At 33.4% G+C, this 13,372-nt stretch overlaps 2 protein-coding genes across 5 annotated transcripts; both read left to right on the top strand.

Moving 5' to 3' along the window:
* The first annotated feature begins 772 nt into the window (after positions 1 to 772).
* Positions 773 to 4,681, top strand: LOC8286786 (4-coumarate--CoA ligase-like 1). Its single transcript, XM_002514858.4, has 6 exons — positions 773 to 1,515; positions 1,605 to 2,186; positions 2,309 to 2,507; positions 2,601 to 2,746; positions 3,806 to 3,873; positions 4,178 to 4,681. Exons 1-6 carry the CDS (start codon positions 970 to 972, stop codon positions 4,434 to 4,436), a joined length of 1,800 nt encoding a protein of 599 aa, XP_002514904.1. The 5' UTR covers positions 773 to 969; the 3' UTR covers positions 4,437 to 4,681.
* Positions 4,682 to 6,567: 1,886 nt separating this feature from the next.
* Positions 6,568 to 12,186, top strand: LOC8286787 (squamosa promoter-binding-like protein 2). 4 transcript variants are annotated; one of them, XM_025156619.2, is made up of 6 exons: positions 6,568 to 6,766; positions 8,276 to 8,384; positions 8,562 to 9,317; positions 9,504 to 9,640; positions 10,189 to 10,458; positions 11,276 to 12,186. In XM_025156619.2, the coding sequence occupies exons 3-6, from the start codon at positions 8,617 to 8,619 to the stop codon at positions 11,617 to 11,619; spliced, it is 1,452 nt and encodes a 483-aa protein (XP_025012387.1). In that variant the 5' UTR covers positions 6,568 to 6,766; positions 8,276 to 8,384; positions 8,562 to 8,616; the 3' UTR covers positions 11,620 to 12,186. The 4 variants fall into 4 exon arrangements, 2 of the variants coding, with proteins under 2 accessions (XP_025012387.1, XP_015572190.1); XR_001534939.3 differs by lacking the exon at positions 6,568 to 6,766 and having other exon boundaries at positions 7,052 to 8,384; positions 11,276 to 11,669; positions 11,983 to 12,186; XR_001534940.3 differs by lacking the exon at positions 6,568 to 6,766 and having other exon boundaries at positions 7,052 to 8,384; positions 11,276 to 11,673; positions 11,983 to 12,186.
* The last annotated feature ends 1,186 nt before the right edge of the window (positions 12,187 to 13,372 follow it).

Genomic DNA, 13,372 nt, shown 5'->3' with positions numbered 1-13,372 from the left:
TCTTGCTTGCTGATGCCCTTTCTCAGAAATCTACATTTTGGATCAAACTCATTGCTACCTCTTTTATTTCGTTAGAGAGTTTACTGTTTAAACCTTCAAATTAATTGGTAACTTTCATATTAAATTACCCTTTTTCCTCGTATGGAAGTAACGCATGATTAAACTTTATAAAGAATAATTAAGTAAAAAGTTGAATAACAGTAAACTTTTACTATTTTGCATTAGACCGTTTGTGCCTTTTTAAGCAGTGAACTAACTCAGAAATAATTTCATTAATATTTTGATTTATGAAAATTTTTAAAAGTAGTTGAATCCAAAGCCTATTAATTTATCATTAAATATTAATAAGAGTAAAATATGATAAAAGTAGGATTATTATTTAATATCATTTAAACACTTTAATATAATAATTCTTGATTTGTCATTTTATATACTGTATAAGTATTTAAATATAGTAAAAATTAAAGTTAAGAGTCTATTGCATCCAATCGAAAATTAAAATGTTGAGAAGATTATACAAAAGAAATTAAGAATCAAGATAAAAGGTTGTGCCTTTATTTTTTAAGGCCAGACGAAGGTAAGCTAAAAGCTGAACATTTTAGATATGTTTATGAATGGGCCATTCCAAGGTCGGCAACTACAGATTCAAACAAATTCATAAAGCAATTGAAGCCCATTTATAGTCTAGTAGTAGCTAAGTGTAAGCCGAGTTTGCGGTTGCTATAGCCCAACTACATGCTTCATAGAGGCAAGCTGTATCGCAGCACGACAGGAAGTCCCGACATTCACATCTATCCTTCATTCCTTATGGCAATTAGTATTATTATTGTTTTTTAATGTTCAACTGTAAAGAATTTTTCAAGTTCAAAGATAGTGAACCCAATTTACAAACTAGATTGTTGAGTGATCCTTGTGAGTTAATTACTGACTTTCTAACATGGCTCAACAAATTCTTACCAACCAAGATCCATGGCAAGAAGCTTACTCCGTTACTTGTCTCTTAATAACTTTCCAAGTTCATGTCAAAAACATGATTATCAAATTTCTATTTTCCCATGTTCCTTTAAAGCACACCCCAATCCTGCCCTTTTCCCATGTCACATATCCATCATGGAAACTCTCCATCAGGAACATATTTTCAGAAGCCGGTTTCCACCAGTTCCGGTGCCGGAGGATGCGACGATACCTGATTTTGTACTCCAAGATGCTGAGTTGTATGCAGACAAGGTAGCTTTCGTTGAGGCTGTGACAGGGAAGGCGTATACTTATTCTGAAGTGGTCAAAGAAACTAGAAGATTTGCCAAGGCATTAAGGTCTATTGGCCTGAGGAAGGGACAGGTAGTGATTGTTGTACTGCCAAATGTTGCTGAATATGGCATCGTAGTATTGGGAATTATGGCTGCCGGTGGTGTGTTTTCCGGCGCTAATCCTACAGGACTTGAATCTGAAATTAAGAAGCAGGCTGAAGCTGCCAATGCTAAGCTAATTGTCACAAATGATGCTCACTATGGCAAGGTGATGGCACTATTCTGATACTACTTGTGCTAATTTAGATAGGATTTCCTATTGAATGAAACTGAATTCTAGTTTTTAGTGTTCTCCAGGTGAAGGGTCTAGAGCTACCAGTAATTGTACTAGGCGAAACGTCCAATGCAAATGCGATGAATTGGACCGAACTGCTGAATGCAGCTGACCGTGCAAGTGATAAATCTGTTCACGAGGTAATCCATCAGACTGATTTATGTGCACTTCCATTCTCATCAGGCACAACAGGAATATCAAAAGGTGTAATGCTAACTCATAGAAACCTGGTAGCTAATCTGTGCTCAAGTCTCTTCAGCGTTGGTCCTGAAATGATTGGTCAGGTTACTACATTAGGACTAATTCCATTTTTTCATATATATGGTATCACCGGAATATGTTTTGCTACGCTGAGGAACAAAGGGAAAGTGGTGGTGGTGAATAGGTTTGAACTCAGGACATTTCTCCATGCACTCATAACACAAGAGGTCACCTTTGCACCAATTGTACCGCCAATTATTTTGACTCTGGTTAAGGACCCTGTTGTAGAAGAATTTGATCTTACGAAACTCAAACTCAGGGCTATTATGACCGCGGCAGCTCCTCTTGCTCCTGACCTACTCACAGCTTTCGAAAAGAAATTCCCTGGCGTCCAAGTCCAAGAGGTAATTATATTAAGTCCTAGCCCTTGAACCCACAACCCGACAGTCCTCGATATGATTCCAGGACCGCCATGTCAAAAAGATTATATTGATTTATTGTCGATAACTTGCTTTTCTTTAACTAGGCATATGGTATGACTGAGCACAGCTGCATAACGCTTACTCATGGGGATCCTGATAAAGGACATGGCATTGCTAAGAAGAACTCAGTAGGATTCATCCTGCCAAACTTGGAAGTCAAGTTCATAGATCCTGACACAGGTCTATCTCTTCCCAAGAACACTCCTGGAGAAGTTTGTGTAAGAAGCCAATGCGTTATGATAGGTACAAATTACAAGACACGTACTAATTAGTAATTTAGGCAAGCGAACTGTCATCTAATACATTCAACTACAATGGTTTAACTTTTGTTTACAGGTTATTACAACAACAAGGAAGAGACATCCAGGACTATTGACAAGGATGGATGGCTACATACTGGTGACATTGGGTATATAGACGACGATGGAGATATGTTCATTGTTGACCGTATCAAAGAACTAATCAAGTTCAAAGGTTTTCAAGTAAGATTAAGATGTATTGCTTTCTTTCTTTCTTTTCATATTTCATTTACGCAATTTATCTGAATAGTGGTACCAACTTTGTTAAATAAGGTCCACATTACATAATAAAATAAAATAAAAAAATCTAACTTTATTGTGTAGGATAAGAGCAATTTTGTCTCGCATTATTTATGGACGGCTCCACTTGTGGGATCCATATATAATGAGAGTGTAAATTATTAATTTTTCCAGTGCTGTCTTAGAAATGGATATGCTCATATGAGTTGTATTTCTTTTTACTATAAAGTGTAGACAAAGTGCACAGTGTTTTCCTTCACCTTTTATTTTTATTTAACTCTAAAATTCCGAAATTATGACTGTTAGAACCCTTAGTGACCCTATACTGGACTTGGTAAGAAAATTCAGATGATACAGAACCAAAAATTAACTACGAAAATTGCACTCCAAATGTCAGAAATCCAATTGATGCTGGTGCAAAAAGATACCAACCTCAATACAGTTTAATTAAATTCACTGAGATGGGTTTTATAATAAACCATTGGGACTACCTCATATATTCAGGCCATAATTATTTAGAGTAATTACTGACGATCAAGATTAGGGTAGCTTGCGATAAAAGTGAAACTGATTATATTTGAAACTTGACCAGTTTAAGCACTTTATTTTCTATAGAAAGATCTTATTTATGTTCTTTTTCGACATACTAAAATTAGATGTATTATAGTTTTAAAGATGAATATAAATAAATAATTATTTATGTTATGTAGCTTTAGCTTTTAGAGCAAAAAAAGAAGAAGGTGAGTGGTTTAAACTCAATCTTCTCTTTTAAAGCTAAGAAAAAGTTGATAACATTTAAAATAATTCAAGTAATAAAAGCGTTTGATTTTAAGAGATAGATGTCTTGAATATTAAGTGAATCTTGACAGCTTACGGTAAATATAAAGAGATGGCTTTTGCATATAGTCTTCTCAAAAGAAAAAAAGAGGTGTTAATAAAATGATTAATCTATCATTTAAACAAACTTCTTAAAATCGCCAACAGCACCATTTTGTGTCGCAGGTTGCTCCGGCAGAGCTAGAGGCTGTCCTCCTTGGTCATCCCTCGGTTGAAGATGCAGCGGTTGTGCCGTAAGTATTACATTATTGTCACATTCTAGATACTTGGTGTGGTTGAACTATTTAATTTCCTCAAGGGTACTAAACGTTGGCTTATTTAACATGTCAACTTGACCCCATTCGACCGATGGGTGTAATAATAATAATAATAGAGCTAAATTATACATCCGTTGAAATTTCAAAGTAAATTTATTATAAAGTGGGTAGTGGGTCCAATAGAAAAAAAAAAGAATTCTTTATAGATTCACAAGATTAACTCTCTCATCTTAGTTAAAAGAAAAATGCACAAATTAATAGTACGAGTAATGGATTGCAGGCTACCAGATGAAGAAGCTGGAGAGATACCAGCTGCTTGTGTTGTGATAAATCAAGAAGCAAAAGAAAGTGAAGAAGATATCTTAAACTATGTGGCAGATAATGTTGCCCATTATAAGAAAGTGAGAGTGGTGCAATTTGTGGACACCATACCAAAATCACAATCTGGTAAGATAATGAGAAGACTGCTCAAAGAAAAGATGGTTGAGAAGATGAAAGCAAATAGTAATGTCCAGGACAAGAAAGTACTGCCCAAATGACATCCTACACTAATAACATTTTTCTCTTCTTTAATTACTCTTTTGGGAAAGGGATTAATGTCTAACAATAATGTCTATTGGCTTCCTTTTTCTTTTTTATTTCATTCACAATTACCAACTTTCTTTTCTTAGACTTTTTAAAAAGTTAATGTCTTTTGTGTCAAAATTTGGACTGATGATGAGGAAAATATAATCAAAAAGAAAAGGGGAACAAGAATAAAGAGGACAGGGGCAACTTCTTTCCATTCATTGTGTTGCAACTTTTAAGAGGTCCACAAAATTAAGGTCCAAAATGTGCCAAGCAATAGATATTGACATTTGGTAATGGGTTTAGGCAATGTGGTCCAGTGATCTATTGCTTGAAGTCTACTAATCCTTTGACAAAATGTTTTCAATAGGGTTCTATGAATCATAATGGCATGTAAGTTTAACATAAAAGCAATGAAAATTGACTACACAGTAAATTCAAGTACAACCCTTGGCCTTTAAATGTCATTGGACTGACTATTGTTATTAGGGTACTGCTTTGTGAAGATTAATCTATCAATTTGCGGTGGATGAGGCTCTAATCCATCCAATTTTTTGGGTGTGTTTGAAATGATTGTTCCAGGTTAAGTTGTATCATTGAGATTAAACATAAAAAAAATATTTTTTTATTTAAAATTAAAGACAGTTAATATAAATTTAAGAGAGACAATATTAGAATAAAAACATATATAAAAATCAATTAAATGGTGGAAAAAATGAGCATATTGTTTGAGAATCATGAGTAGCCAAGCATGGTTAGTTAATGACTTTTAAGAAAACAAAAAGGTGGATTAAAAAATAAAAAACATATTAGCTCGTGCACTCATGCGAATCTCTTCTGAGTCAATTATAAGCATGAGATCTTTCTTTAGTTCTTTCACTTTTTTATTTGATAAATAATTTTCCATTTCTTATTTAATTAATTGAAGAAGGTGCCAACATCAATCCACATAGGATTTAGAATTTTAATACGACCAAGTTGAGTATTTATCTAATTATTTTATTACTTTTAATACTATATAATATATGTTACAACGTGACATAACCCACATTCACTTGTCCAATGCCCATCTCTATTGGCATCTCCAATATGTATTTTTATTTTTATTCTTTAAGTTCGATAACATCTTAGGTTGATTTTTGTTATAATATATAATAATTAATTCCCAACCATCCTTTTTTCTTTTATTTATTTATTATTTTTAAAACAATTGGAACTTCATTATCAAGAAAAAGCAAAAACTGTAAGCCTTGGGGTATTATCAGTTTCAGAGAGAGAGGCAGCAAATCGGAAATATGGAATCTTTGTATTACATTTTTAAATAAAAGGGTCGCATTCTTGTATTTTATATTTTTCTTTTAGGTTGCATTCATTTGGACGTATCATATGCGAGTTTCAGAAATTATATTTCTTTTTCGTAAATAATTTCAATTACGTGTGCTATTATATTAATTATGATACTATAATATAAAATTGTAATTTTTATCATTGTATTTAATTTAGAGTAAATATAAATTAAATTTCTTAAGTCAACTTGTAATTCTTAAGCCAACTACTTACATATATATTCCACACACCATATGCTACTAATAATAATAATAATAATTTAGTTTGATTTTTATGATTTAATCCTTTGTCACTTGGGTTGGATTAATTTAGTTACTTATAATTTCTTATTTGTATAAAATTCAGTTTATTTATAAATATATTTTAATTTAAATTAATCAAATAGTCACCTTTGCACGTATTTTTTTAGTAAAAAACTTTTTAGTCCATAAAAAGATTTGGGCTACCATACAAGTTTAGTCTGTATATATATATATATATATTATTGGCACAGCCTTTATTACCATTCTTTTTCTGTCTTTAAATTTCCAAGAAAGTAGAAAACCAAAAAAAGAAATCCAATATTTTTCTCCTTGCACTGACCAAGAAATGCAGTCAACGTTCAAAAAATAAAAACTGGGTTAACTCGAATAAACTCAGTTACAGCTCAATCAATACACTAAAGGATACAGTAGTCAGTCTCACAAAAGTGTCTTCACTCATCGCATTCTCTCTGCGCCAACTGACAAAATCAAAGGGCCCTTTTTTAAACCGTCCAAAACAAAGCCAACTGTTAGTCTAGTACCCCTCCACTCTCCTTTGCCTTTTTTCCATCTTTAAATCCCAACAAAAATAAACAAATAAATAAATCAAAAACCTTTTTTTAAAAAAAAAAATTAAAAAAACTTTCTTCTTGCTGTCTTTCTTTCTCTGTTTCACTTGCCCGAATCACCTTCTCTGCTTATGTTTCTGATTGGTAAGGTTTTTTTTTTTTTTTTCTGTTTACTGTGCAGTATTTTACTTTAAACAGTGAAAGAAAGAAAGTAGTAACAATGAATGAATCAATGAATGAAAAAAGCATAAAAAGAAGATTGTTTCTTTTTTTCACTTTGCTAAATTTAGTGAGACGTGTGGGTTTTTGCAGCTTAGATTGAAACATCATTTTCTGGATGGTTCCATATATCAGAAATGTGTTTCATATATATATAAAGAGAGAGCTTCTGTATCTGGACTTTTTAAAAGATGCTTTTTCTTTTTTTCCTGATATTTTTCTTTCTATTAATTCTCCTCGGGAAAGTGAGATAGTTAAAAGAAGAAAAAAGAAAAACAAAACTGTGTCGTTTCACATGTATAATCATAATATACAAAAGAAAAAACGAGAAAAAGATTTTACCTTTCCGTGCAGAGAAACCATAAATGATAGGGGACCTATGCCTTTCTTTGTTCATTTTGGAAAGCTCTAACTGTTGTTTGTTTGCTGCCATTTTTTTTGTTTAAAGATTATTATTATTAATGTTAATTTTGTAGTACATGGGTAAAAACTAGTGAGATGAGAACTGCGTTTGTTGTCTTTTTTTTTTGTTGGTAGATAGATTTATTGAGCTTATTGATTGGCGATTGTTTTTTTTTTAAAAAAAAAACTTTTGTTTTTGTTGTTATTAATTTTATGAGGTTTAGAACATGGTTGTTGGGAAAAGTGATTAATAATTGATTTATGGTTTAAATTTTTTTTTTCCTTTAGAAAAAAAGAAGAAAGGAAAAACAGATTTGTCTGTTGATGAATGAATGAATGTGGGTCTTAATCAAGGGCCTACTTCTCTGATTTAGCCCAAGCAGGATTTAATGAGAATTATTGCAGTTGAAGGCTTTTCTTCTTAGTACGGATGGATCAATCTATCTTTTGATGGTAAAAGGTGAAACATTTCCTATAGTTAGTTCTTGCCAAGATATAATTGGAGAGAGAGAGACAGAGATTGTAATAACGGTAAAAAAGATAAAATTCTTGCAAGAATTTGACCGTAGCTACTACAAAGTAGTGCTGCAGGGAATTGGGAAACAGTTTTTTACTTTGGATTAAACGTGTGGATTGGCTTTTCTTTACTTTTCTTATCTATGAATGGTGGAGAAGAGAGTTTATTTTGTTAGGTAGTCAAGTTATGAAAGAAAGTGAAGCTTTTGTATGATCAATGTCTTGAGGCTGTGGACATCTACAAGATCACACATCAACATAGTTCTTGGATTCAAATCTGGTTTTTTTCTTCTTCTTTTTTTTACTTTGTTTGATTGTATTTTATATCTTTATGGAGATTGAGATGGATGTTTATGTATGCAAGAGAATTTCTGGGTTCGAAAGCGAGCATCTTTTGTTGACATGCTGTGTTTTAGTTGGTTAAGAAGTTCTGTTTTTTCTTCGGTTGCTGTGTTTTGAATTCTTGGAGTTGTGGAGTTTGGTGAATTTGGTTTTGAGTCGTTTATGCAATCTCAGGAGCAAGTAGATCGGATATTATTCTTTTCAAGGGTGGGAAATGAAGATCGGTTCTGCAAATTTTAGTCAAAGAGAAATGGCCAATCCTCGGATTTAGTGAAATTTAAAGGTAAGCTCTTTTCTGGGTTTTTTCCTTTTGAATTTGTTTGTATTTGTCTAGAATCTTTACCAGTTGCTTCCAAATAATTAATCTTTTGTCTGTTCGATTTTTCCATTATTAAAACTTGCAGGTTTCTTCCTTCACCTTTTTTTCAATTTACAAGCATACATGTCTTATGTTTTGCAGGATCTGGAATCCTGTTGCTTTTATATTTATTGAGGGTAATTTGTGAAGTTATTCTATGAGTTCCCTCTCACTGATGGAGTGGAATACAAAGCCCCCCATACAGTGGGACTGGGAGAACCTGATAATGTTTAATACAACAACTGAAAATCCGAAAAAGTTGAGAGTGACAGAATGGGAAATTGATGGAGAGAAAGGAATTGATTCGGGGTCTATATATTCATCTGGGAGTGGCAGTGGTAGCGGTAGTGGTGGTTCTGGTTCTGATTTGGGACTTGCTTCTTTATCTAAGAGCTCAAAGTCAGCTTCCATAAATTCTTCTTCCATTGGGGAAGTGAAAACATCCAATTTTACATTCGAGGCATCTGAAGCCACAGAAGATTTCAACAATAAGAAAGCATTCACAGCAAAGCCAACCGGTACTTCTTCTACTATTGAAGCTTCAGTTGGCTCTGGTGAGCCTTTGCTGGGTTTAAAGCTTGGTAAACGGACATACTTTGAAGATGTTTGTGCAGGCAGCAATATTAAGAGTTCATCATTTTCTTCAGCCATTCCTGGGTCTTCTATCTCTCCTCCGAAGAGATCCAAGTCCAGTAGTCAGGCTTCATCCACCCCACGCTGTCAAGTAGAAGGCTGTAATCTTGACCTCTCATCAGCTAAAGATTACCATCGTAAACATAGAGTGTGTGAAAATCATTCGAAGTGCCCAAAGGTCATTGTAGCTGGTTTGGAACGCAGGTTTTGCCAGCAATGCAGCAGGTAATGCTTCTAATAAAGTGGACAATCTGGAAGATGGTGGGAACTGGAATTTTCCCTTCTTTGCTGCTTGTTTTGTCAATTAGTCAATGGTTAACCTCCATGAAAAGTGTGAATTATAGCATTTTCCTTATGTTAATTATTCGTAGATCCTATTAATAATAACCAATTATTGGTTATGGCTGTCAGGTTCCATGGTTTGTCAGAGTTTGATGAAAAGAAGCGAAGCTGCCGCAGGCGTCTTTCTGATCACAATGCAAGGCGTCGCAAACCACAGCCTGAGTCGATCCAAATGAATTCTGCAAGACTCTCTTCATCATCATATGGTACTGGTTTTGAACTCATTGATATCTCTCATCTCATGCATATAACATGCTATTGGCATTGATATTCATATTAGTAAGTTTCTAAAGATTTTATCATATACTCTGAAATGCAGTTCCATGAATTCTATGTTAGACTTATCCCTTCACCTTAACAAAGCCACGCACAGAACCTCTTTGCCTAATTGTGAATGATAGGATAATCATTCTCTGTTTTGCTCATACTTAACTCCAGATAGAATTCTCTATTATTGCAATTGCCACTAGTTAATGCCATCAGTTGCAGCTTGCAAACATGTTATCTGTAGCGGAAAATGCTCCGTTCACAACAATGGAAATTCATTATGAAATAGAAACCACCATGCATAATGCAGTACAATGGCATATTTGTGATTGTCTTGGAAACAATTGTTATTTTATCTTTAATACAAGTATGTATGACAATAATATGCAAGACAACATTTGTATAGAACTTTTTACATCATGTAATAGATTGGTAAAGCAATATAAACACTCCTGCAATTTGATTTGATCTGTATTTGCCTGTGTAGATGAGAGGCCACATATGAGTCTTGTCTGGAACAGGGCTCCACTTGTCCATGCCAGGGCTAATGCTAATTTGGCATGGGAAGGCACATCCAGCTCCAAGTTCACGATAACGAAAGAGTATGTCCTGAAGCCTGCTAAAATAGGAGGTATTGATGGACAGCTGCATTTGCCTGCTAATGAGCTGACAACTTCTATTCCCTTGCATCCTCATAATTGCAAGAGCTTGTTGCCATCCAAGGCCAAGGTCCCCATAGCTGAGGTTCTCAACCAAGGTTCGTTCTACACTTTATTAGAAAAATAAGCTAATAAACTTTATGATTACTTTTGATTTTCAAACTTCCATGATGTGGTTGAGTGTCATAAAACAGACTGAAGACCTTTATATATGAGTGTCTAGCAAGATCTTCCATGTGATCTATTCTGAGAACGATGTGGTAGTGAGAAAACCTATGGGGATCCATTATAGGATCGATATCTGATTTTAATGTCATTGAAATCAATGAATGTAGAAGCAATGAGAAACAAATGCATACAATCGGTTAATTTAATTAACAAATTAATTCTGGAAGGTTTAAATTCGTTCTGCCTTGAACCATTTATAATCTATTTTAGTTATAGAGTTTGACAGATACAAAGATACACATGCTAATATTCCCTACAGGTTCGTGAAACTCATGTGATTCTTTATCTAAAAAACATGGCTCTGGTGAATTGTAGAGAGCAGACATGTCTGAGGAAAAGGTGACTGGTGTTGGAGTTTGGTGTTGATTTCTGTTGATTGGGGAGTTAAATTTAAGTGTTTGAGGATTATAGAATAGTTATGGCACAAATTGAGGATTCTAATGGATACAAAAGAACCTTACGAATGTACACGGATGGTTACTAAAATCATCCTAGAGGCATGTTATTGTAAGCTAACTGAAGTATGATTGCAAAGACATTAGCTTAATGGAAGAGAATCAATGATGTGAATATCAATGCATAGTAAGAGGCATTCTTGTGCTTTTTCTCCTTTTTGTTTTTTTTTCTCGAGTGATGCTTGTCTTTTAAAAATGATGCACGGGATTATAAGATTACTGAAATTTGCAGATTTAGAAGAATCAATTATCTCGTCCAATGTGGATGCCACACAGGATCTTCATCGTGCTCTCTCTCTTCTGTCAACTAACTCGTGGGGTTCATGTGAGCCTAAATCCTTTTCACATGAGCGGCCTGCCCAATTGAGCCATACAGGCATGCCCCAGTCTGTGCTGCACGCTGTGCCCCAAGGCTTGCCACTTACCTCGTCAGATTACTGGAGGGCTGAACAGCACATTACAAACTCTCGAGTCCACACCTTGACTTCGCAAAATGATAGCAGCAGTTACTTCCAAGAGTTCCAACTATTAAGAGCACCATATGATAATGACTTCTACTCTAGTCAGTTGAACTGAATGCTCAAAATTCAATAATCATTTTCGTTCTGATAAGCTCACTTCCGAAGGCAGGTCCATAACTCATTCATTATCTAGCTTAGTCACACGGTTGGATTTTATTTTCTTGCTTTCATGTTTCATAATTCTATTCTAATGTTTGATGATTGATATACATCAAGTGTCCTGCAAGAGGCATAAATAACTCGTATAGATCATTGAAATCATGTGGCACTGGAGTAAGAAAAATGCATATGTAGTTTCTTGAACATTAGTCTCGTTTTCTGAAATTAGTCTATTTGGATAAATCATTTAATCTATGATGAAATTTCTATCTCACTACTAACATGCTGTAATGTGCTTGATTACTGTTTGCTGTTCCAGGAGCTTCAAATTTCAGAGCAAGTGATTATGAGCTCCAAGATGTTCTCCTAAATTATTATTATTGAGGTTTGCAAGGTTGCAAGTTTAAAAATATTTGTCAGGTTTATGGTTGCTAATTAGTACTAGGAGGTTAGAAAGTGTATTGTAACAACTTCTGAAAATCAGAAATGATTAAAACAATCAATTATCTGTTCCTTTTTATTACCAATGGATGCACATGTAGGGCTGGCAATTATTGACACGATCTGATCTTTTTATTACCAATAGATGGCGGTAATAAATGGCAATTCTTGACACGATCCAATTAACGACATGAGATATAGTTAAACGAATTTGATTTTAAAATAACAGGTTGAAGTTATAAACATGCCAACTCATTTATAACACAGAAAAAACTAGATTTGATTGCTTAAATTCGGGAGTGATATATAAATAAATCTATTTATCTAAATGGATTTCATAGATTAGTATACATGATACATATAAACATATTTATGCTTATTCTCTCTTTATATTTATATAAATAACTTGATTACTTATAAAAATATAATTATTATAATGCTATAAAAATATAATTATTATAATGATTATTCTTTTTAACATTTATTTTTCTAAAATTTAACTTATTAAATGAATTATACGAATCGACTATTTTAATTTATTTAATAAATATATCCGTATTTAGTTTGATGTTTCGACATAATTAATAAAATAAAACGTGTATTGTTTTTCGTTAATTGTTTTTTTTAAAATAAAAATAAAAAACAACCAATACCATATTTTTAAAAAAAAATTAAAAAACTGTATATTTGATATTTTTACATAGTAAAAATGATAAAAAAAAGTTTACACCAGGTTTTTTAATAAAAAATAAAAAAACCCATGGGCATTTTTGTAATTTTTCTAAAATGGAAAGGGGACAAAAATTCTTTTTGGTGTTGGGCTAGAGATATGTGGAATGCAGAATATACAAGGCACAAACATGAAAAAATATTAACTGGACCGACTCTAGTCATGGACCAAGATACACGAAATGCCTGCATTTATAATTACTAAACCCGGTCCAAGTAAGTCTGTTTAGCACACGGGAAAGAGAACCCAAGGCAGGATTGGCTTCGGCTTCTAAACTAATTGCCTTCTTTCTATATATATTCCACTCCATTTAAAAATAAATCCCAATATTTAGTAGAATTTGAGTACCATAATTTAGTTCAAAAGTCAATTTTAAGACACACATGTCTTCCTTCGATTACCTAATTTGCTCTTTTCCAAAAAATATATATATCAACGAGAAGATCTACACTAAAAACAAAATTAGAAAAGAAAAATAGTGCATAACGTGCCGGTGTGTGCGTGTGTTATATGTAGTAAAAGTAGAAAGTGAGAAGGA

The sequence above is a fragment of the Ricinus communis genome, chromosome 7, assembly GCF_019578655.1.
Source record: "Ricinus communis isolate WT05 ecotype wild-type chromosome 7, ASM1957865v1, whole genome shotgun sequence".
NCBI lineage: Eukaryota > Viridiplantae > Streptophyta > Magnoliopsida > Malpighiales > Euphorbiaceae > Ricinus > Ricinus communis.
This window is presented reverse-complemented; position numbering and strand designations above follow the sequence as displayed.

Excerpts from the sequence above, each read along its gene's own strand:
- LOC8286786 (XM_002514858.4), top strand. The coding sequence starts at position 970 with ATGGCAAGAAGCTTACTCCGTTACTTGTCTCTTAATAACTTTCCAAGT. Across the intron at positions 2,508-2,600 it reads AAGCCAATGCGTTATGATAG|GTTATTACAACAACAAGGAA; the intron begins GTACAAATTACA and ends TTTTGTTTACAG. Across the intron at positions 2,747-3,805 it reads TCAAGTTCAAAGGTTTTCAA|GTTGCTCCGGCAGAGCTAGA; the intron begins GTAAGATTAAGA and ends TTTGTGTCGCAG.
- LOC8286787 (XM_025156619.2), top strand. The coding sequence starts at position 8,617 with ATGAGTTCCCTCTCACTGATGGAGTGGAATACAAAGCCCCCCATACAG. Across the intron at positions 9,641-10,188 it reads ACTCTCTTCATCATCATATG|ATGAGAGGCCACATATGAGT; the intron begins GTACTGGTTTTG and ends TTGCCTGTGTAG. Across the intron at positions 10,459-11,275 it reads AGCTGAGGTTCTCAACCAAG|ATTTAGAAGAATCAATTATC; the intron begins GTTCGTTCTACA and ends TGAAATTTGCAG.